Here is a 23808-nt window from a genome sequence, read left to right as displayed (position 1 = left end):
CTTAGGATTTGTATTAGAATTGTATTTTATTAAGTCCTATCAAACAAAAATGTGTGGTAATGGAAATGCTGCTCCCAGATAATCAGAACTATTGCTAAGAAATAAACGTTAGCAGGGGGCAGCAGATTTAATCTGCCTTCAAACTTTTCTTTGATAAAGTATAGCAGTGCAGTGGGAATCACGAGAGTATAATGGCTATGATTTTAATATAAAACTGTTCACAATTAAGATTTTAAAGCACCGTTTATGTAATTACCAAATTACATCATCTGGTCTGTGTTCAGTTTGGGGTTCTGAGTGGACTCCATCGCCAAGTTAGTTTCATCAGGTCTCTTCCTGTGCTGAGGTTCTCCACCTGAAGACCTTTCTGCAGTTCTGTTGGGGTCTGCTTGGGAAGATCAGCACTGAGTGCATGGGGCTGTGCTGGAGTTGGGCCGTCAGCACCCTGCAGTGTGGAATGGGGACATGCCTGGGCCACTGCTCCCATTCCGCTGGGCTCTCCTCTGTTTTCATGGGATTGTCATTTCAGGGATCCTCTCAAATTGGTGTGGGTTCATGGCAGGTGTGGTCTGAAACATTGGTTCTGCATTTGGAAGAGAAGATGTTCATTGAGTTGTAATTAGTAGTTCGTGAGTTCCTATCTTGTCTTTTGAGTCTTTTGACAAAGCAGCAAATTTTGTTAGCCAAGAGTCATTCTTCCTTTGTGAACTACTTAATGCCATGTAACGTAACAGTTGAAGTAAAGGTGCTTTATCCTATAAAAAATGAGACACGCTTGAGATCTGTGCAGTAATGGCAGCTGAGGACTGCAAACCAGGTGGTGAGAGGACTTTCAGTCAAGCTCTTGGCTTTTGTTGGTATATCTTAGAATGCACATCACAGAAGAATATTATAATTATAATATTATATAGCTACATTACAAAGATGAAATCACCTAAATAATACAATGAAGGCTTGCCCTTATTTCAGGAGGTGTCTTAGAGTAAGCTAATAGAAGACCTACCAATCTTGCAATCATTAAACCAGAGCTTGGCAACCAGTGCTGATAGCAAGTAGCTTGTGATTGGTACCATCACTTGCACGGAAGAGTCGTTAATACATTTTGGGATGTAATAATCAAGTAGTTTCATTACTTATGATGACTTTATGAATTTTAATAAGCTATTCAGATTTCGTTTTTTCACCCTTTGATGCATTGTTCTGTTTCACAATCTGTTGCGTGACAGTTGAAGCTTCTATGAGGAAAACACTTTTTCTTTGGAATAATATGTGGCATTTTTGAGGTTTTCTTTCCTTTCTTGGACTTTTTAATTAGTCATTAAAGCTGGGGCATGGGGAAGACACAACAGGGTTATCGGTGATGACCTCCACTAACTGGCTGCCAGTCTGCTGCTCAGCTGTGTGTTCTTCATCAGCCTCCAGCAAATATGCCGAGCTCTGCAAGGAGGAGAATGCTAAGCAATGACAGAAGTGTGCTCTCCTGCATCCACGTTGTGTTTGTAAAATATGAAGTGCTGATGCAGGATGCATTTAACATGCATTTAAATTAGGAAATAATATTTGCATATGTAGAATGTGGATTGAAAAAGTACTCATGACACACACAGAGCTGTTTATGTAGTGTTCGTAAGACATTTTGCCCATGTGGGATGATGTGTTCTTGCTTTTTCTCCTACTTCAGGAGTTTCTAAAGCCTTTTTATGAATTAATTTCTGGAGATCTGATCCTTTAGTAAAATTATGGCCATTCTCATTAAGTATATTAAGATTTTTTGTTTTAAATTTAGCAGGGGAAAAAAGTGAAGTTTAAAAATCTAATGTGTTTAACATATATTTAGTTGGTTAAAAAAAGGGGTAGGTGGAACACTGCCGATTTTTTTAAGATTATTGTATATATATGGCTGTTTTTTGTTGTTTTTGTTTTTTTACAGCTCACAAAATTTAACCTTTAGAGCCTGGTTGTCAGTGAGGTAAAGAGAGACCTTTGCACTGCCTGAGCTGTGTGCAGCACAGTGGCTCAGCCTGTTGGCGGTCGGGGGCTGTGGGCACACAGCCTTCCTGGTTGTGGTTGTTCACAGTTGGCGTCCTGTTGTGTCGGGTGATTTCAGGCATCTGTTGAGGTGATTTCATCCAGCTGTCTCATATCTGTGTGGCTATTAGTGTATGTATTTATTACATGAATATCTTTAAGCTCAAGCCACGATTGAGGCCTCGATCTCAGATGTTTTACAGTCACAAGAAATGAAATAGTGGTCTTGTCAGAGGCAGAAGAGTTGAACTTACCTGTAACTAATTTGGGCTTCCCAGGGGCACCAGGGAAGTGAAAAAGTCATCCTTCCTTACATTCCTTCACTCTTTAACATAATATCAGAGGCGTTGGCCAATTTATAACAAATAATTACCTGGATGGGGATTCCATCTGGAAAATGAATTTGAACTATTTTCATTGCTTTGTGATCCAACCAGATCTTGGTGTCATGGCAGAGGCACTCACTAACGCCTGCGTGATGGAGGAACAAAGAATTCGGTGCACTTCAGGGGAGTCCTGGGAGGAACTGGGCCCTCCTTCCCTAAAATGTATTCCAGCTGTATTGAGAGTAGTGCAAGTGCATCTGTGTGCATTGAATTAATTACAAAGTGTGATGGATTTACTTGCTAATGGAATGTTGTCTTACTTATCCATATAGAATTCAACTTTCCCCATACATGTCTTTTAAAGAATGTTAAAAAAAAAAGAGCATCCATTTCTTCAGATTGCTCAATCCTGCAGGAAAGGAACTTTATCTGCAGCCTCGGCATTGGCAGTTCTGGAATGGGTGAGAAGAGCAGGGAGTGCTCCTTGTGCTCCTTGCTCCTATCTCTGTGTGGCAGACTGACAGCTGTGTTCATTTGGCAGCACCCGGAGGGTGAGCAGCCCTTCTGCACTTGCACAGACTGAAGATGACCTGGGTGTTCTCAATCAATTTGTGATGCTTTTATTTTTGGCTGGCTGATTAGCAGAATACTTCTTATCGAACTCAGTTTAGCTTTTCTATGGAAGCTTGTATATAAACTATATACAACTGGCTATTTTTGTAGGTGAGTGTTTTTATGTACTTGAGGCATGGAACTTCTGGACTACTTTAAGTGGGGAGGGGTGGGCACTGGGTAGGGAAGCTTATTTTAAATGATTTTATTAAATAGTTAAAGTAGTGTATTACCTCCCAATTCTTAATTACTTTATTACCAAAAGGTTGTTAGAAATAAATGTTAAGTTTTCCTGTTGAGTCATGAGATGGTGATGTGAATATCGGGTTAAAAAAAACAAGTCCTGTTTTGAGGCGTCCTCCATGTAGGAGAAACTCACTTTGTGGGGGGAAAAAGAGGTTATGTACTTCAACTGAGTCTCCTAATTAGAGGTGGAATCTCAGCAAAGAGCTGGTTTTGAGTCTTCTGAGAGATAAGCAAGGGGAATGAGTGAGGAACATGTTTTTCCTGATGGGAGATGAGGATGCTCAGCTCCTCAGAACAGTTGTATTGCAGGCGCTTACAGAGCTGTGCAGGGAGGGAATCCCTTCCTGTATGGCTAATGGAGTGGAACGGTTTGCAGCTCCAGTAGATCCGTGGGAGCTGTTCACACAGCTGTTCTCCCTCCCCACATCCCCAGCAGCACACTTCAATACATGTCCCTTGGCCACAGCTGCTCTCATAGCCCTGCCTCTGCATAAGAAACCTGGTGAAAAACAGCATAAGTCATTTTGTGTAGGATGCAGAAATATTACGTAGCCAACAGTGCTGCCGTTGGTTTATGTGCTTCCACATGTTCAAAATGTGTCTGGCCTACTTGAACAGACAGCACTTGTGTCCATGGGGAAGTGCTCCTCACCGAGCTGCTTGTGCAGGGAGCGAGCTCCAGTGGCACGCAGGCTGGTGTCACTGGCTTTGTTGGGGTTCTGTAACATCACCTCAATAAGAGCTACTGCTTGTGTAGCCGATGTTTAATCTGTGCTTTATATTTCTGTTTTTCCAGGTGGCACTCAGTGAAGTTTGCTTTCTGCTTGTAGCTTTCCATTGGAGGCTCTTGCTGGTGCGCTCTGAATGCTGGAAGGGCTGTGCTTGGCTTTCCCCTCTTTTCCCTTAGGCAAGGAATTCTGTCCAAAGCACACAAGAAGCAAGCCTGAGCCGTTGACTGCTGACAGAAAAGCTCAGTCGGCTCCAGAAGGAAACATAGAGTTCACTTGTTTCCCACTTGGTTGCAGATGCCCTGTAGGTTTCCCAACATCTCTGCGGTGCGGTGGGCACACTCCAACCTCAAGGTGCACAGTCGGTGTTGGTGCTGCATCTCTGGGTGGCCAGGTGTTGTGGCAGGGAGCACATTTTGTTCTCCTTTGGGGCCGAGGGCAGGAGCCCAGGAGGTGCATTCAGAAGGACAGGACTGGTAACAAAGGGGTGGCTTGAGAATAACCAAACCCAGCAGCAGCGTCTTTTCTGCCTGCTCTGCTGTCCCGCTGCATTTATGTGCTTCTCATGCCAAGATTTCAGTAACTGCTTTGTTTGTTTGTTTTTAATTACAGTTTACTGGAAGCTTGAGTGTAATTTCCTCAAATGTTTAATTATGTAATTAACATGATTTATGGGTGGAGAACTGTTTATTACCGAAGTAAGTTGATGCCTGTATCTGGTGAATCTATTTTCTCTATTCTGCGAACTGTATTCTTCAATCTCTGTTGCTGCTTATATTTCATCTTGCCTGTCTCCAGCGCAGTGGATGATATTGTTACTATCTTTAATACCTCTATTTTCTCTTACCGATAGCCTGAACAGCTGGCTTGAAGCAATGTCTCTTTCCTCTTAGCGCCAGTCTCATGTCAGACTTAAAAGCTGACCCTCTGCTTATGCGTGTTTTCATCTTTCATTCACTTTAGTGATACATAAGCCATATTATCCTATATGTTATCATTACCGTATTGTCTATATATAACTTCCTTAAATGCTTTTTAAAATTGCAAGCAAAATAAGACTGGGACTCTGTAGTGGTATCCATATCCAAATTAAAAATAAAATGTTATTAACTTCCACACTTTAAGCAACTGCAACTGATGGTTGAACTTGTTGTATGTTCCCCAAGAACCTGTGCTGTGTGTCTGTGACAGAGCTAAACAGGAAGACTTCTCTTGATCTGCGTTGTATGAGATCATGTCATTCTACTGCAATGAGCCATTTGCGCTGACTCTTTATTACCAATGGGACAATGCAGGCCTGATGCAATGCAGTCGTTCCATTGTTCTTTCCCAGACTTGTGATATATTGCTAAAGTCTTAAAAAGGCGTGAATTTGTTGGGCTTTGTTTGTGGTTATTGAGCTACTGATAAGCCCACAAGAGTGTTCCAGCTGAGAGAGATGGAAGAGAGTCCCAGCAAAGCACTTGGTATCTCAGAAACTTTGGAGCTGTGATGGTTATTTGCCAGGAGAATTGTTTTTGTTCCCCCCCTCCCCAAACAAAAAAGCCTTATTTGCAGTGCAGGAATGCTCATTTTGTTCTTAATTTCAGCTTTCCCATATTTGCATTCTAATTCCTCTATTGAAGAAGTCTGCTTCGGTGGCTGCTTTCAGATCGTAGTGTTTTGCAAAGATTAGATTGTAGCTATAAGATACAGCTCAATGCTTTAGTGCAATATAATTGGGGAAATACTAAACGACACTGACCTCATTTCCTTTAGAACAATGAAAATTAATAGTTTCACGTTTTATTAGGCTGATATTCCAGATGTAGTGTATATTTAATTAAGTGTAGTTTCCTTTTGGTTATGGTATGTGTATCTGCTTTTTGTCGCAAATTCTTTCTAGTTTTACAGTTTTCCACATGTTTTCTTTCACCATTTATGATTTTTTCAAAGCGAAGCTATAAGGATTTAAATCACTTTAGCATGCAGCAAAACAGTTCCCATTCAAACAATAAACGCCATTTTGAAAAGCCTTTAGATCTTCTGTCACTTCATAAATATAAATGTATAAAAACATTATGCAGTTGTAGTGCCCACCTGCTAATTAAATGCAGATTTCCTCAAACTTGTTTTAAAATCTGCTTATTTGTTTCAACTCAGTCTCTGTTCGGAATACATATGGCCCTTGTGAAACTAATTATGCTCACGGAGCAGCTGTTAAATTTAGTGCAACTAATTTTATCCAATATTTTACATTTTAATTGATTACCTGTGAAGAAATTAGCAAATTAACACTTATTGTGCAGTAACAGAACGGGCTTTTATGGATACTTTCCATTTTTTACAAGTGGACTAAGTGTTGATGGAATAAAGACGTTTGGTGGGGTTTGAGATAGGGAAGTTATTGGTGAGCCTTGATTATCTGGTGTGAGAATTTCAGGATAGCGAGTGATGCCAAGCATCTGTGTGTTCTGCAAGTTAGACATGAAAAGCAGATTGGAAAGTAATGGCTTTTCACAGAATTTTGGTAACATATGGGCTTATCTGGATCTAAGAGCCCTTTGAAGATCTTTGAACTTGCCTAAATGACTTAACCTTTGGCATGGCGGGTGGGTGTTCTGGGTGCTGGGGGAGGGGCTGTGCTGCCAGCCTACTTCCCACCTTTTGGTTTTATTTCAGTCTTCCCATAGTTGTATAATATGAACGCTTTCCAACTTTAATAATTGGGATTATTAAAAAGAAAAAGAAGGCAATAGCAATAAGAATAGAGGTTTTCATTTTCCTCTTGATCTGCAGACTTTCTGCTTGTGTACAGAGGACATCTTGGTGCAGGTGACGTGCAGCTCTGTGCTGTGAACTTACAGCTTGCTTTCCCTTTCTGAACGTGCTGCAGGATATTGCAGTATTAGTTCATAGCAGCGTGCAGGTGAATTCATTCATGCTGCAAATGGAAAAGTGCTGCAACTTGTTAGGCAACCTCAACATGTTCAAATTTTCACTTTATGAAGTTGTTTTCTGCTGCTAAGAGCTTATTGAGTGTTTGAGACTTATTACAGGGCCTAGGAGTTTGCGCGAAGCTTTCTTAGAACGAATGTGATAGGATTTGGGGCTCTTAATGCAAGGCAGAAAGATGGCTGTGCTGTGCAGTGGGATGCTGCTGTGCTGGGGCTGATCACAGCCCCTCTGGTGGGTGCAGTGCTGGGTACCCAACTGCTTGTGGCAGTGTGATGCATCACTTTGCTCACTGCTCTCTTGATCTGAATTTTGTAATGGAGTTCCCTTGGTTGCCCTGCTCTGTGCTGATAAATACAGTGTCCATCTCAGCTCCTGGAGGGCAACGCATAGGAGAGGCTCTGCAGGTGTTATCCGGTGCAGCAGCAGCATATGCAGGATCAGCTTGGTAATGTTTCCCTTTAGATATGTACTACAATGGGGCACCACAGTCAGGTTTAAGCTGACTTAAGATGTGTCCTGCAGGGATGGCCTTTATAGAGCAGAACTCAACGTTTTTTTAGGACCTTCATGGTGGCATCCCAATGATAGTCTGACACCTCCCTCCCTGCGGGGCTGGGTCAGGGAACACAAAGTGGATCATCTGTCTTCTATAACTACGGTACTCAAAGCATAGAGAACGACTATTAATTGCTCTAGGTTAATGAATTTGATGGACTCAGAAGACTGTAAATGAAACAACAGGGACAAATTCTGCAAAGAAAATGTTCATCTGTTTGTCAGCACTGCTGAAAGCGTTCAGTGCAAGTCTACCTGTACAAATTCAGCGTGGCAAATCTATTTCTAAGTTCTAAGAGCTGTTTTTCTGCCTGTGAATTGTTATCTGCTGCTTGTTTTACTTAAATGAGCAAACAGAATTCTGAGATTGGAGCATCTGGTTAATCTAAACTGAATTTGCTGTTATGTGGAACTGTGAGGTGTAGGTGTGAAAACAAGTTCAGATGTGAGCTGAGGAAGTGAGCCTTTTCTGCAGGAGGTATCTTTGGTTCCTCAGTTATTTATTGAAGGACTGCACTGTTAAATAAGGAGAACTGTTTTGCCAAATAATATTGACGTGTGTCACTGTAGGGCTTTTTGTACTCTGTGTACCCACACGTGCTGATTCTGACTCTGCATCTCGCCTGCAGAATTCTTGGAAGCTGTGGGTACCATCCAAATGATCTCATCTACGGGGCTGTGGAAGCAAAACCAGAGTAGATCTAATATTTGGAACATTCTTTTAGGTCAAAATGCCCTCTGTCCGGGACCTGAGAAGTGGATGGATGCTTTTTAATTTGTGATGACATAATAAAAATCCATCTCGAGATGGAAAATATACCACTTACTTAAGTGGTAATTTGATCTATTGTATGAGTGCTAATACTGTGACCAATAATAGAAGATATAGTGTTGCAAGAGATGCCATCTGCTGAATGAAACCTGAAACGGAGGTTCTGACCCCTGGTGCTAGTCTGAAAGGCACGATGGCAAGAGTAGGTACGTTAACCCCAGCGTCCTGGACACATTCCAGACTCAATAACAGCATTCTTCCTCAATTTGATTTATAGCTTCATCTGGAGGTAGTATTTTCTTTTGCTTATTCTATTGTTGAGTTTTATTAAACAGTTGTTGCTTCTAAAATGGAGTGATCTCTTGTATGTGATTTTGCTTTTAAAGGCCTTTGGAGTCCGGAAGGTGCTAAATAATTCTCATCCAGGTTTATGAAATGCCCTTCTCACTCCCTCAGCCATCTTGCTACTTAATGAAACTTTTCAATGAGGTGCCATCAGAACCTTTATGGTGTTGGGTGTTGTACTGGGAACTAGTGGGAACTTGTGTTGCTGTTCTACTAAATATGCACTGTGTTCAGCTGCTCACGTACCGTCAGCAGAGATCTATTGATTGATGATAAATTATAAATTAAAAAATTGGGAATCGTGAAAGGTTCTCTTGGTTACACATAAAGACAGATCTTAATAGCACCTGATCTTTTTCTCATTGAAGTGTATCAATAACAGTGCAGAGGAATGGGTAAGGTAATTGAGCACAGGGGATCCTGGAGCCACTCGAGAACTTGCAGTCAAGAGCAGAGGACTGTGTGTGTACAAACCCCTGTACCTGTATGCACTTCCTTGCTGTGCTGGACCTGTAGGGTTGGCCTGTGCTTAGATGTTCTTCAGAATGTGTTTTGGACTTAGATTTGCTATTGAGAAGTGCGTACGTCTCAGTGCTGAAGGCTGAAGTTAGGGCACTGTAATTGTCACTCCTGTTTTTGCTTTTGTTGGAACACTGGTACGAGTAATAAAGGATTTAATGTCTAAGTACAAGCACTTAATAGCATCTGCAACTTCTGTGATTATTTGCTAAGATAAATTGATTATTGTGTAAAAAATAAATATTCACTGTTTTTCATCCTTTAATTCTCCAACAGCCCTGAAGACTGTTGTTAATACCAAATTAATCTGTTCATTCATGAATACTGTCTATTGTGATTTAATTTATTTTACGTTCTTCCTTTAGAGTAGAAACAGTGCTTTCTTATCCACTTTTGTATCTGAGAAATTGGCAGGATTTTCCTTCAAGATCTAAATCATTAAATGGTTTGAATGTGTGTTCCAAATAGTTGGGCAAGGTAACAAATCTGACATGCACAGAGTGTCCAAAATGTGCAGTTGCTAAATTGTGATGTTATGGATTTTGTGTAGATCACGTTCAAGACCTCGACAACGTTCTTACAGTCGGAGTAGTGAAGGATCCAGTCACAGGAGGACTCATAGTGGGTCTCGTGAAAGAGAGCGGCGTAAAGGCAGAGAGAAAGAAAAAGGCAAAGAGAAAGGCAAAGGCAAAGAGAAGGAGATCTGTGGCACAAAGCTGGGGTAAGTGAAATGACAAATAATGCAGCACTGATTAAAAAAATAGGGAGTACTTTGCACTGTCTTCCTTAGTTTATTTTGTAAAATATGTGCTGTTATACCAAAATATCAGAAATTATTAATAATCTTTGAAATGTGTGATTCTCAGTATTTTAGAATTCTGGAATGTGTCATTGCTTTAAACAAAGTAAGAATTTAATTCACAATTCTTTTTTCCCCTGCTTTGCAAATATGCTTTTAATAGCTTGTATTTGATAGAGAAATGTAACTCCTGTTGTGATGCATTCTAATCACAAGGAAAAAGATGAGCACTGGATTATTTCCTCTGTAAAAATGCTTTTCACTGCGTGCTGGGTTCCCCCCGACACTTGTGTGCTGACAGAAATTTCTGCTGGGCTTCATTTGTAGCTCCGAGTGTAGTTTCAGTGTATATACTTGCTATGGTTGAATGATGGACTGCCTTTCAAAACATGCTGTCAACATAATTTTCACTTGAAATGACTTAGATTGTTAATCTTGTTTTCTCAGGTTTCAGAGAAGGCAGTTTATGTAATTACCTCTGTGTTATACATCTCCATCTCCTACAACTTTTAGTGGAATGTTAATCTTTTCTCTGTTTATGTGATTGGCTTTAAGATGGAAGGCTGGTATATTGAACCTCCTTCTTGAATCTCTCTTTGGTGCTTTCCCACTTGCACTAAAAGGGAATTTCTATGACAGCGTCCGCTGCCCGCATTCATGGAGACAGCTTGCAGTTACCTGCTTGGTTTTACATTGGGACAATACTGGTTATTTAGTCCCTCACATATCATTCCTGCTTGTGCTGGGTTATGTTACTGTTTATGTAAGTATTCATAGTTATTTGCACTTTTTTTCCCTCCTAATTTGTAGTACATACACTGCTGGGAACTTCAAAGATGGTGTCTTCCGTACATTTCAAGGGTTACTTTCCTAATTTTACTGCCCCATGTGGGTGTATTCACTCAGAGGCTGTGATGCCTTGGCACTGCTGCCCCTGCTTTATTGCTGCAGTGCTGGGGACTGGGGCCATGGGGGCTGTCCCTGCCCATGGCAGGAGTGGGGCTGTGGGGATTTAAGGTCCCTTCCAACCCAGACCCCTCTGTAATTTTGTCATCCATCAGTTACTGTTGCAGATATTGTCAGCAGTCAGTAGGGTTCAGTGTAAATGTAATGGAGCCTCTGAGATATTTACAGCGTGTCTGAAACTTGTTACTTGTTTACCTGAATGCTTTTGGTACTTCTGGAGGACTAGAGGAGAAGCCTGGATGTTGCATCCAAAATTGCTTTTTAATGAAGCAGGTACTGGGGCTCTGAACAGAGAAGGAATCCATACTGAGCACAAATACATTTGGTGTGTGAGGGGTTTCTGGACTTTATGTGCAAGCACATCTTAAATCATGCTGCAGTATATTGCAGAGCTTTATTAGCATACTGCCCGACTCGGTCCTTTTATTGCAAGGATCAATATCAGGTAGCAGTAGGAAGAACTCAGAAGTGCCTCAATTTTGTTGGAAGCAAACAATTTACCTTTGTATTTTGATAACTTAAAAATTAGCTTATGCTACATTTGAAAACAAAGTGCCTCGTTTGGGACATGTCCAAGGTAGTCAGGACACAGAGTACGAGCTGATAATAGAAATGTATGACATCAGTCCATCTTCCTCTGAGCTCAGGGACAGACCAGTGGGCTTCGTATGGGGATTCTTACTCAGAGCATTATCAGGCTACAAGATGAAATGTACCCAGGATGATATTGATGTGATCTATACTTTATAAACTTTTGGGGGGCAGGGTGAGAGGAAGGGGTGTGTGTAATTCAGTTTAATCAAATAGTGATCAAAGTGTATCTATCCGGACAATATGGATCTGAAGAGCTTTCTTCCTTGAGTTAATTGCCATTCTCAACATTTAGATGGTATCAGCATTGCGTTTAAAGGTTTTGCAAAGCAACATATTTAGAAACGCAGAGAATGCAGAGCTCTGTGACTCAATTGCTATTTGCAGTTACTGCAAAAATATTGCAGTTCTGTTTTTGTAGGAGACTTTCTCAAGCTTCCCAAGCTCAGAGATTTCTTCCTCTTTCTCATTTCTTTGTTTATTTTCTTTGTGGCTGAGAAGCATTGGAAGGAGATGACTTCCTTGGCCAGGGATGCTGTCCTGCCTTGTAGGAAGGAGGGTGACGGTGCAGACTCAATGAACCTTTTGTAAATCTGTCAGTTTCTTGTATGTTTTCTTCATTTTCATACAGCAGTAATGAGATGCAATTGTGCATTTATTTCCTCTCGGTGCAACTTCTGAAGAAAACACCAGGCACAGTTTTTTGTTGTCTGAGAGCTTTAAGGCCATTTGCAGTTGGCTTTGGTCAGCTAAAGGTAGTGAGCTGGCTTTCCTCTGTGGGGTTTTTTTTTTGTTTTGTTTTGAAGGCATATGTTATAATTTAAGGTTTTGTCTTGCAGTGGTGTCAGATGTCCCCTTGTGGGTATGGCTAGAATTAGGACTCTTAATATAGCTCTCCTTTGGGGCCATCTTACCAGGTCCCATGACTGTTGCTGCTCCCTGCGGCACCACACCTGGCTGCCTGGCCTGGGAGCTCCCTGCTTGCCCTGCTGATACAGTGCTGGGGCAGACAAACAAATGCTACAACGTTCTGCTCTGTAAGACTGTTCTGTTGGGCTATTCTAGAAACTCCAGCAGCTGGGGACTCTTTTTAGAAGGGAAAAAATAGTCCAGATTTGGAATATATTCCTGCAGGTATTCCATGTAAAGAAATCAGATACGCTTTCCAATTTAAATTCATGTGTGTTTAGAATGTATAGACTGGGAAAAACAGCTGCTTTAAATACCATGAAGGTCTTTTACTTCTGAATGTTTCCAAAGGTACTTGCTGTGATTGAAGAAACCAGGCTTCAGGAAGTATCATAGGATGGTCTGGGTTGAAAAGGACCATAGTGACTATCTTGTTCCAACCCCCTGCTGTGTGCAGGGTCACCAACCAGCAGCCCAGGCTGCCCAGAGCCACATCCAGCCTGGCCTTGAATGCCTGCAGGGATGGGGCATCCACAGCCTCCTTGGGCAACCTGTGCCAGTGCGTCACCACCCTCTAGGTAAAAAACTTCCTCCTAAGATCCAACCTAAACCTGTCCTCTGTCAGTTGAAAACCATTCCCCCTTGTCCTATCACTGTCCACCCTCTTAAACAGCCATTCCCCCTCCAGTAGCCCCTGTACTTTCACATCCCGTGGATGCTGGGATGTTTGTGTGTGTCTGTCCCTGTGTGCTTTCTTATCTCATACATGAGATGAAATCACAAATTAAGATTTTTCCTTTGCTCTTGGGCTTGTTGACGCTGTGTGTTGTCCTATATAAGCAGCCACATATTTGAGACTTGACTGTTTCTTTACAGTAGAGGGTCAGAATGTCAGTTTTACACTAATGATGGAGAACATGTTCTTTGTTTGTGGCTTGTATAAATGCTAATGATAACCTTGTTTTTAGCACTACAGTGTATATGTTTGTGGGAGTGGAAGGGTTTGTGGCTTTTATTTTTAAATCAGGGCAACCTTAGATTTTTCCAAAGTTGATCTTGTCTTCACAGGAAAAATCTGAGCAGATTTCCAGAGCAGAAGAGAATCTGCTCCAGTCACCCAGTTGTCATCCCTCAGGTGCTCTGTTCCATTGGGCAATCAGTAAATAAGGGTGAGCGCTGAACTTGGTGCACGCTGGGTGAGTGTCAGCTATTTTGTGGGGATGGGCTGTCAGGGTGAACCAGCTGAACTCTTTTGTTCTTACGGTCTGAAATGTTTTAATGGGTATGCTATTTGTTCAGCCATCATAGAGAGACTGTGGTCACAGCTGCTTTGAGTTTAGGTTGGGAAGCTCTTGTCCAGCATCTGACAGTACTTGGCTAAAAACGAAAAGTGATGGGGTTGGGAGAGGTGTATTAGGCTTGGAAATAATTTTGTGCTCTCCTACAAGGTAAAGCAATGCATATTCAAAAAGCATTCCATTGACACACCCTAAATATTCATAAACAACAAGGTGATCCATCTTTCAGGTGATCACGATTATTTAATTTCCAGCAAGGTCTGTGTAAAATAAGGCTGGAGATGAGCAGGCAACAAGATCTGTTCTCAAGCAGCTCTCTGACTGCTGCTATGCTGTTCCTTTTTCCTTCCATTTTACATGTATTCTGAACTAATCAGTGTGCTTTTGTCTCTTAATCCCGTAGTAGTAGTTTGAACTGTATTCCTTTTGCCTGGAAAAGTATTAAAGAAACCAAGAAATAGTATGGCTTTCGCTGAGTAACTGTTGCCAACATTTCTGAAGCAAAAGCACTGGCTCGGCCTTGCAGCCTTTTCTATTTATCCAGTCTCATAGGCCAAGTTTCAAATCATATTTCTCTGTTTGAAATAACAGTGTTGTTCTCTAGTTACAACCCATGACTGCAGTAGTGATATCACTCACGTTATTGCTCTGGGCCATTCCTGCGTCCTAGAACTCTGCCAGCGCTGGTGCTTTGTACTTAACGCAGGCATTGGTGGCTTTCCTGGTCTCACTGAAGTTTTAGTGACAAGTGCTGTTATGAGGTATTACCTCACCCAGCACATCTTCTGCGTATTAGGATGTTATAAATAAAATGGAACTGATACAATAAGGGCCAGTGTATGTTCTGTGATGCGTGGTCCTTTTCTGTTAACTCTGCAGAGTTTTATAGTGCATACTGGACATCTGGTCCCTACTACTTGGCAGTAAGATCTAGTCTAGTGATTTTCTTTTATTAAATTTTACTTTTTTGGAGAAAAAAAGACCTAAAACTTTAGTGTACTTTGTTCTCTTGAGGTAGTTGGTCAGGTCCTACACTTGTCTGCCCCATATATATGTATGCTTATACTTATATATACTGAATAAAGGATGGGAAACCAGTGTCTCTGTGTAAGAGGAAGGAGCCAATACCACCAGTGTTACCTGAGCTCTCCAGAAGACTGTAGCACTCTGCTCCTTTCTGCTGGTGTATCCAGGTATGCCTAGACTCACATGCCCTTCTAAAATGGAACAATCTCAGCATGCCTTCCCTGACATAAAATGTGATGTATATTTGCACTTAGTGCCTATAGCCTAGTATTATCCTTGATAAGACTGAAGCAGGCATCCAGTAGTTTCCACAATGTGATTTTCTGTACATGCCTATGAGGTACATCCTCATCGATCCTGCACCTGACACACATTTTGTTTCATTTTTTTCCTCCACTTGTGTAGCAGAAATGCTAAGTCGTGTCTTGAAGCAGTGATTGAGCACCTGGTGGGAAGGCAGGGCCTACCCAGGGGAGCTCAGGTGCATGCAGTGTACGTGAGTGATGGAAGGGATGGAGCCAGGATCCACCCCTTCCCAGACCTCATTTAAGGGCTGGCAGTGGAGGTAAAGGTATCTCACTGGAGATCCCTGACTACCTCAGTACTTCCCAAGGTGGGCAGATTTTCTTCCTTGGTTTCTGTGTCCGTGGCTGCTGTAGTGGGGCTCGTTCTCCTTTGCTGCAGCCTAGAGTTGTACCACTCTGCTGCTATTGCTGTACTTTCCATCAAATTATAGTGTTACTGCATTATAACTTGTCACTTGTATTAAGAAATAATAGTATTTAATGGAAAAGCAGTGATTATGTCCTCCAAAGAGATAGAGCATCCCTTTCTATCCTCCATCTTCCCCCTCCAAGCAGCATTCTCTCTTTTCTGATTTCTCTCTAATTTTGATGGGCTTAGTCTTCCCCCTTCCCTCCCACCCTATTTTTTTTGCATGTTCAAAGCTTAATACAGAGCTTCAATTTGGAAGCTTTGCTCTTTATTCCGTGATCTTTCAATTACTAATACAGTATTAGCTAGACTATATCCCAACTTGTGGACATTAGTGACCTTTTAGAAATGTACTGTAGACTGCAGCGCTTTCCTAAGTATTTCAGGGTGGCTTACTTAACCAGGAAAATCTTGGTCTTATACGTGCAGTGAGGTTTTTTCCCTTGGCTATGTTAAACGTACCACTTATGTAACTGTTCCTAATGCATATCCCTACTGAGGAGGTATTAAATATAGGAAACTTTGAGTATTTCTATAACAAATAGACTATTCCCGGTCGAGTACTGGAATGGTTTGTGGTGAGCAGCCCTGGGTGCAGTCTGGGTGTCCCAGGCTTAGCGGTGCTTCCACAGTCTGTGAATGTCTTATGGTTGCTCTTACAGCTGATTTCTTCCCGTTTGTGCTCCTTGAACCTGTCCTTTGTCAGGATCAGTTCAAGTGAAGGTAAACTGGCATTTTTGAATGTAACCATAACTGACCCCAGATGCTTTTGCATGCTGGTAATCCTCTGATGTCTTAAACTCTTTCATTGGTGTGCTTTGCTCAAACATGTATTTCTACCTCTGCAGTGCCTTGCCACCAGCTTTGCTAATTGAATCATTACATTCATCTTTTCTGCTTTTTTCATATTCACTTTTTGTAAAGCAACTTGTTTACTTGCTTTCAGTGACCTGTGTTTGCACGCTGTTGAATTTTGGTGTTTCAAGTCTTTGCTGGGTTAAGAACATGTAAGTTCTTAAGGCATTGAGGTGTGGCATTCATAAGGATCATTGTTCATTGTTGGACCAGGGGATAAGAAACTTGTTAGGTCTGAAGAACTTGTACTAGATTTATTGGTTTCACCTTAGCTTTCTCAGCAGGAGAATTCTGAATTACTTTCTAAAGTGTTTTTGACAATTTTTAATGGAATAAATTAAGAGCAGCTTTTCAGTTGTTATGAAAAAAGAAATGTTGTGCCATTAATCAAAGCCGACCACCCATTTAATTTCTGCTCCTTATTAGGCTAGCGATGTGTTTTTGCATTAATGGGCTGACAACTGCTTAACTACCCAGAGGAGTGTTACGGAGCTGAAGATTCATGTCTAAATGCACCATTTCCCTTGAATGGAGAGCAGGGTATCCTGGTGCTGGCTGAGATGGACTCGGTGATCCTTATGGGTCCCTTCCAACTCAGGATGCTCTATGATGGCTGTGTGACCTCTCAGTGGCACTTCAGCACAGTGTTGGTGGGTTTCTTCTCATGCTCCTTGCTGGCTGTAGCCCAGAGCAGTGGCAGCACATGGGTGAGCTTGGCAGGAGGTGTTAGGTGTTAATGGGGAACCTGGGGTATCTCAGAGTTTGGCGGTGCTGAGATGCTCATGGAGCTTGCCATGTTTTCCTTACCTCTTTGCACTCAGTGCAGCAGGAAGTCATTTATGGTAATTTTCTCCTATTTGCATATAGGTTATAGAGTTCTGTGGTGCAAAGCACGCTCAGAACTCTTTTTAAGTGTCTGTTCAGATCAAAGCGGGGCTGTGTGATAGCTGTTGTCTGACACCAAGCTGTGTGGTGTTGTTTTCATTAAACATTTATCATACTTCCAACGTGACAGCAGGCAACTTTGTGCTTGGGTAACATGTTTTCATGCAAAATTTATTGAAAAAGACGAGACATTGTAAAGAGATCTTGTTGCCTTTCACCAGTGGCGAAGGGTAAATGTTTGATTGGGAGGAGAGATCCCTTCAGTGTGCTGAGGAACAGCAAGACGCTGCTGTTAAAAAGCAAGGAGATGCATCTGAAAGTTGGAGTTTGCTCTGGGAAATGCTGCTTTGACAGTAAGCAGGAATGCTTTATTTTTCATTTTTACTCTGCTTGGTTTTAACAACTGTTTGTTATGTTTCTGTCACGATGGAATGGGTTGTCATCTGCGAAGGAAATGCTTTTCTAACACACAGAGTTTTGGAATGGATCCATTTGTAGTGTAAGTTCTTGCATTTAAGATCAGCTGTTGAAACAGCTGGCAATTCCTAGGTAATCTTTACATTACAAGTCATTGCTTCTTTGCAAAAATGGGAAGATAAGGTGGTATATTTGACCAATAGCATACTGCCTTAGAGTAAAGCACTTGTTTTTTCATATTAAGGAATATTTCATTCTTCCCATGATGTATTTGTGGTTTGGAGCACTTCTATTTTTCCAGCCTTACCAATGGAAAGCTGGTGAGTGTGCAGTTTGTGAGTTCACTGCCTGATTCTGTTTCTGTTAATTGGTGAGTGATCACTTTCTGGCTTTATTGTCTATAAGATTCACATTAAATACACAGGCCTGCAGTGTTCAGCTTTTGGAAGATAGTCCTGATTCATGTTTTGCTTTTATAGCGTGTGATGTAAGTAGGGAAAAATGGTCCTGCAGCTTCTTTGGGTCTAACACATCCAGCGATTACCCAGCTTCAATTCAGGTCTGGAGCAATTCCTCTGGGTGCAGCATTTATGTTAATAGGCCAGACAATGCGAAGGGCCACTGGTAGCTTATCGCTTCCCATACCCTCTGCTGCAACAAGAGGTGGCTCTCAAAATCTGCGAAGTGTTCCTGTTTATCTGATCCAATTATGCACATGCTGCTTCCAAAACATAATCTCTGTAGTTGTTGGCCTAAGGTATTTGTGTTCAATCATCTCTATTCACTTACAAATGGGATTTTGTCACACTGAGACTGATTTTGTCACTCCAAGGCCTTTTCTTTAAAATTTTACATGACAAGATACATTTATTAAGTAGTAGAAATGTACAAATATAAATTGATGTTCAGGGCACTACAACGTTTGTTTAATTTGCTCTGTGCTCAGTGTAATTCATCAGTTATTGTTAATTGTTTGGGCTGTCTTTAGTCCTTATATTAAAGAAGCTTCTGAAGTTCGTGTTGTGCAATGATGTTTGCTTTGCAGTTGGAGTTCAAAGGACAAATAGCTTGCCTGTAAGTTTGATCCAAAATATAGCAAGTAAGGACTATTTCTGAGCCAATACTTTGTCCAGAATCATTGAAGTCAGTGCAGGATTGTGTCAGGAAGCCTATTCCTCCTCATCCTCATGCTGGAGATGTTCCAGAGCTCCAGGTGCACAGGTCAGTGGAGATGTTGTTACTTCCCAGGTGATCACGGTGGTTCCTCGAGATCAGTTTTACACATGCACATTTCATAACTTGCCTTCTCAGAGGTATGGCTTCATGCTGTAAAAGTGCTTTGAGTTAGTTCCCACCCAGATGCTGCAGGGCATGATGCAGGTGATGCCTGCAGAGCCTTTGGAGAAGTGCTTGAGTTGGGTTTGCTGGTGGAAGGTGTTCACCTGTCGGATCATAAGAGGAACCAAAAGGCCAAGTGAGGACAACTTCCTCAACAGGAAGCCAGGCAGAGGCTAATGGGAAGCAGAGTGAGTGTTTTGTCTTGAAAAGGGAAGAGCTGCCCATATGCCTGGAGTGGCTCTGGGGTCACTTGCCTTTGACCTGGATTTGTTGCTATTGTTGTTTGGGCTGTGTCAGGCTTGTTTTTCTTTTTGATTGCTAAAAAATCCCCTTTTATACCTGAAAAGGATGCTCATTTATTTAATGGGCTGCTGTAGTGAGGCAGCAGCATATGGTGTTTCTTTGCCTTTTGCTAACAGACTTTAAAATGCTGCATGGACTCCAGGCAGGGAGCACATGTGTGTGAGCTGTGGGTACAACTGCATGTATGTCACTGAACATCCAGGTCCAGAAAGCGAATAGCTTTTATCCACAGCAACTCTTTAATTTTTGTCAGTTCTGTTAATTATCTCTGACTAGACTGTAAGTAATAATGTGGTACCTTTGTATTTATTGCAAGTGCTTGGGAGGAAGTAAGCATTCACTGAGTGAAATGTGTTATGTGTGCTTTGAATTGATGGGTCCTATCCTTCCTCTTTAGTGTTTTCAAATCAGTATTAAATTTGGAAGAGTGGAAAGCCCCCTTGCCTTGTCTAGTGGACTGGGTACCTACATGAACCACAAAAAGACCTGCTATTAAGTGAAGCTGTACCACTTTGAAACACTTTTAAAGAAGAAAAGCAGCTTAATAGTGGTGGGAAGTACAAAGGTACAGATTTTGTGTTCTAGCTTCATAGCTCTATCAGTTAGAGATGCTTGTTGAATTAGCTTCCCTGCTCAATTCCCATACTATAAGGGCATGCCTATTCCTTGTATTTGCAGAAGTAGATTTTGGAATCCATTTGAAGGCTATATCTTCAAAGACACACATTACTTTAAGCTGTTTTCAAAACTATGCAGTCTCAGAAACTGCCAACCACCATGATTGTCCTTTTATAACTATATAATTTGCATTATCTTGGGTTTTAAAGTGGAATAATTCCTCAAGTAGAATATTCTTTCTGAAAGAGTATTTCATTTACACACACACTCATGTTCTCCCCGAATGTAAACATGTGGCTCTTTTTATATCAAGGCACCTTGCACTTTAGGAGCAGCTGACTGTTGTTTTAATGGACTCTCTTAATCTGTGTATGAGGAATCCAAACTGAATGATATGGAGCTGTGAAAATCCAGTTAGCGTGAGCTGTAATCTCTTTACTGGGTTTAAGTAGTTAGTGGCATTCAGACACCCTGCAGATACTGAACTGCAGAGATACAGTAATCACCTAACCATGTAGCCAGGGTCCTGCTATCGTGGAACTAAAGCAGAGGAGTCCCCAGCAATCATTTAAGTAAAACAAAACAAACACAACAAGCACTGCTGCTTCTGAGCAAGCAAACAACAGGGAACTGGGAAAAAAATCCAGCAAACATTTTCTTGTAAAAAGGGATTTCACATTATAGTGTACATATATATGTGTGTGTATGAAATATGGCAGTTCTTGGTCTTGAAATTCTGTAATGAATTTACCAGAATGAGTATTTGCATGGTTGAAGATTACTTCCTGCTTTATTAAAAAACCCCAAACCTGCTGTAGGTTTGGACATGTGTTTGCACCAGTTTAGGAAGCTGGAAAGAGTGGGGATGCATGCATGGATCCCAGCTGGTGCCAGCTGCAGTGCAACCTTCCACAGGGCATGCAGGGCAGCCTGGGGCTGGTGGGACCGCTGCGCTGGATAGGTTGGGTTGGGCACTGCCAGGGATGCAAGCAGGGCTCATTTCTCTGCTTTAACACCATTTTGTTAGAAGAACGTCTTGCTGAAGTGCAGGTATTCTCAGGCATTCCTGTGGAGGAGACTGCCCAACCCATCTCCTTCTTGAGTTGGTCTGCTGAGTTTCTCCCAGTTTGGTTTTGGTCAGAGATTTATTATTAAATAAACAAATAGCAGGTGTGTAGGCCTTTAACAGCTCATCTCTGTTATGATCTGGTCTTGGAATAAACCATTTTCAGCGTGGCAGAAGGACGCATCAACACTGAGAGTGTGTTATCTCCAGCTGTGCTCTTTGTGAAAGCATCACTTGGGCCTCACATTGGTTTATTCCCAGGTTGCATTATGGCAGCCCTTGCAGCCACCTGGTGAGCTGAAGATTTTTCTGGAGGAAAAAGTTCTTGGGATCACTTCCGTTTTTGGTGCCAATTTATGCATTATTTATAATGTTAAAAGCAACCTCTAAAGATCCATGAAGGTTGAGGCTGGGAAATGCTTTCAGTGACTTCCAAGGTAGAAATGGAAAGCCCAGAGGAAGCCTGTTAGGTGTCCCAGTGATTCTTCTGGTTTGTTCCTCATCTGCTTCCAGCTGCTGAAGTCCTCATAAGACAAGGCCCATTTAACGGTGAATTATGTTGGGAATGATGATTGTTTCCTGGACAGAAATCGAAAAAGCAAGATCGGTCTGCCTTCTCAAAATGGATTAAGGAATTGATCAGGAAGGTCTGACTTTGCTGCTCAGATCAGAATCTCTGAAGGCTGCTTAATGGCATCATGCTGTGTCAAAGAGAGAAAAGGATTTTTTCCTATTGATTCTTGTCAGGTGGGCACTGCTTTGTGCTTTGACAAAATATTAAAGGAATACACATAATGTATTTATAGGACAGCATTCAGCAGAGAGTGATTGACAAATGCCTCCAATACTGCAAAGCTCAGCCTCAGAGCAGGGCAGGAGTCCTTCCAGTTTTCCTTTGTATTTCCTTCTTCCCTCCTCTTCTTTTAAAGTTAAGTTTTGGTGTTATGTAGTTGTTGACTGCTAGCAGTATTCAGTGAAGATTGTCAGAGTAATTGTCTTTAAGCCAAATGAAACAACAGATCTGGATGTTCCCCTTCAGAGCAAGAATCCTTGCTTTGTCCTGTTACCTTCTTTGTATGAATCTGCAGCTAATGCTGTAGTACTGCTTTCTATGTGTCATCAGTTTCTGGTGGGCCTCTACAAGTTGGGATGCCCTTTGAGCATGAAGATGGAACAGAAGGTGGGGGCTTCTATGTAGTGGAAGACATGAAATCTTGCTTAAAAGGTCAGAATGCATTTTGTGTAGAAGAGGACAAAGGGTGAAAATCCACTCCTTAATCTATTATATAAAAAACCAAAACATACCGTATGCCCCAGAGCTTGTTGGAAGCTGTTTCCATTAACATTAAAGATTATAAAATAGGTAACTTCTCTGGAGAAATAGTTGGACGGATGGTAATCAGAAACACTGAAGATTTTGCTCATTTCTTTTCAATTTAATTACCAATTAAAGCACAATTTAAAATGGGGGGTTGGGGGGGTTGTTGGTATTTTTTGAATATCACTTAGGCTGTAATAGCTCAGAAGTGATGGAAGGTGTCCAGTTGACTTCAGTGAGCAACAGGCATCAGCTCTCCCTTGGGGATCCTTCCAGGAGCATTGGTGTTATATGGGCAGTAGAAGAGTTCCTGCAGTGAGCAGCCCTGCTGCTATCGGTGTTTCTTTGCATGCTTTCTCTTCCTAGACTTAACTTGCAGTTTTCATACAGAAAGACTTGATGCTTGTGTAACCAGTAGCTCTGTTATCAAGGAAATCCACATTATTACTGTTGTGAGAGCAATCCAGTGAGAAACGTAAAAGCAGGAACAATTCATGCTGACTCTTTCTGTATCAAATGATACTCAATGACTATTTTAATCCAACCCATGGAAAACATTTACAGGGAACACAGTGTTTAATTTTTCTGCAAGTTGATGAGAATTTTATGGAATGAAATAGAAATAAGATTCTCTCACGTTAAAGTGACCAGAGTAGAAAACTAATGCTTGTCTTTCATTATTTGAAGAAAGTGTGATGTCATGAACCCAAGGTTGGTTGTGCAGCAGAAGCTTTAAGTGCTCGTATGGGCTTTAGGAAGCAGGAGCTGAGAAGTGCTGAGTCTTCAATGAGAAGTAACCCAACAGAAGGGAGGTGGATGCTGAGTTGTAGGCTGCTCTGCCTTGGTTAAGTACTGTAGATAAGGGTTGTTCAGTGGCACCGTGTAAAGTAGATTTACTCCAGCCATGGGAGGGTTGCATCTGACTTGGCTAAGTGTTCCTTCCAGGTCTGTCATTGTGTGGCCTGAGATAGGAGTAAAGCTGTAGTATGGAGGAAAACCCCTCTTGGTTAAAGAAACCTGTTAAAGACATGCACAGATGTGTGATATGTGTGGAAAATACTTCTTCAGTTGGTGTGGGAATAGACATCGGTGAACACAAGATCTATTTGAGCACGGTGGTTTTCACACGTGGTGCTTTAGGTACTTATTTCTGCCAGCAGAAACGTGCTCAGTTTTATGTGCAGCATCATGCTTTCTTTTTCCTGCTCTGCCTTTAATCTAGGACTGTGTTTATGTAATGCAATAGAAATGTTGCTAACGTGATTATACTTTTATATCTTATTAGCTCAAATACTGAGCACAATAAAATGGAAAACTGTTTAAATTTTATGTTTAAATGCTTGAGATAAGAGTTCTTGTAAATGAAATGTGATTACATTTCTGTAATAGATCTTCTCTGTCTTTTACTACTTTGTTTAGCTATGTAATTCTATTGGGATTGCTGTTTCTAAGTTTGACTTTTAGAAATATCCATGTAAAGCACTCACAGATAAACAATGAGCACAAATCTGTTGAGAGCTCAGTGTTTCCTGTCTGGGAAAGCAAGTCATTGCTAGATAGTTTTCTTTGTGATAACCAGTTTGAATTAAGCATAATTCCCCAACATCACCTTGAATTTCCATCTGTGTGACGCTGAT

General features: G+C 41.4%; 1 protein-coding gene across 10 annotated transcripts in view; it reads left to right on the top strand.

The window, feature by feature from the left end:
- Window positions 1-23808, top strand: part of RSRC1 (arginine and serine rich coiled-coil 1) — a 97980-nt gene that overhangs the window by 17177 nt on the left and 56995 nt on the right. For all 10 annotated transcript variants that reach the window (XR_014933438.1, XR_014933437.1, XM_085513394.1 and 7 more), the window contains exon 4: window positions 9619-9789. Coding sequence is in view for 8 of the 10 variants with exons in the window: in XM_085513394.1 (XP_085369520.1) it covers window positions 9619-9789 (171 nt within the window). In the remaining 2 variants the exon portion in view is untranslated. The remainder of the gene's footprint in view (window positions 1-9618; window positions 9790-23808) is intronic.

The sequence above is a fragment of the Coturnix japonica genome, chromosome 12 (genome assembly GCF_054131305.1).
Source record: "Coturnix japonica strain WE chromosome 12, WE-NBRP24, whole genome shotgun sequence".
Classification (NCBI taxonomy): Eukaryota; Metazoa; Chordata; class Aves; order Galliformes; family Phasianidae; genus Coturnix; species Coturnix japonica.
Note: the sequence above shows the minus strand (reverse complement) of the source record. Positions and strands in the feature narration are given on the sequence as shown.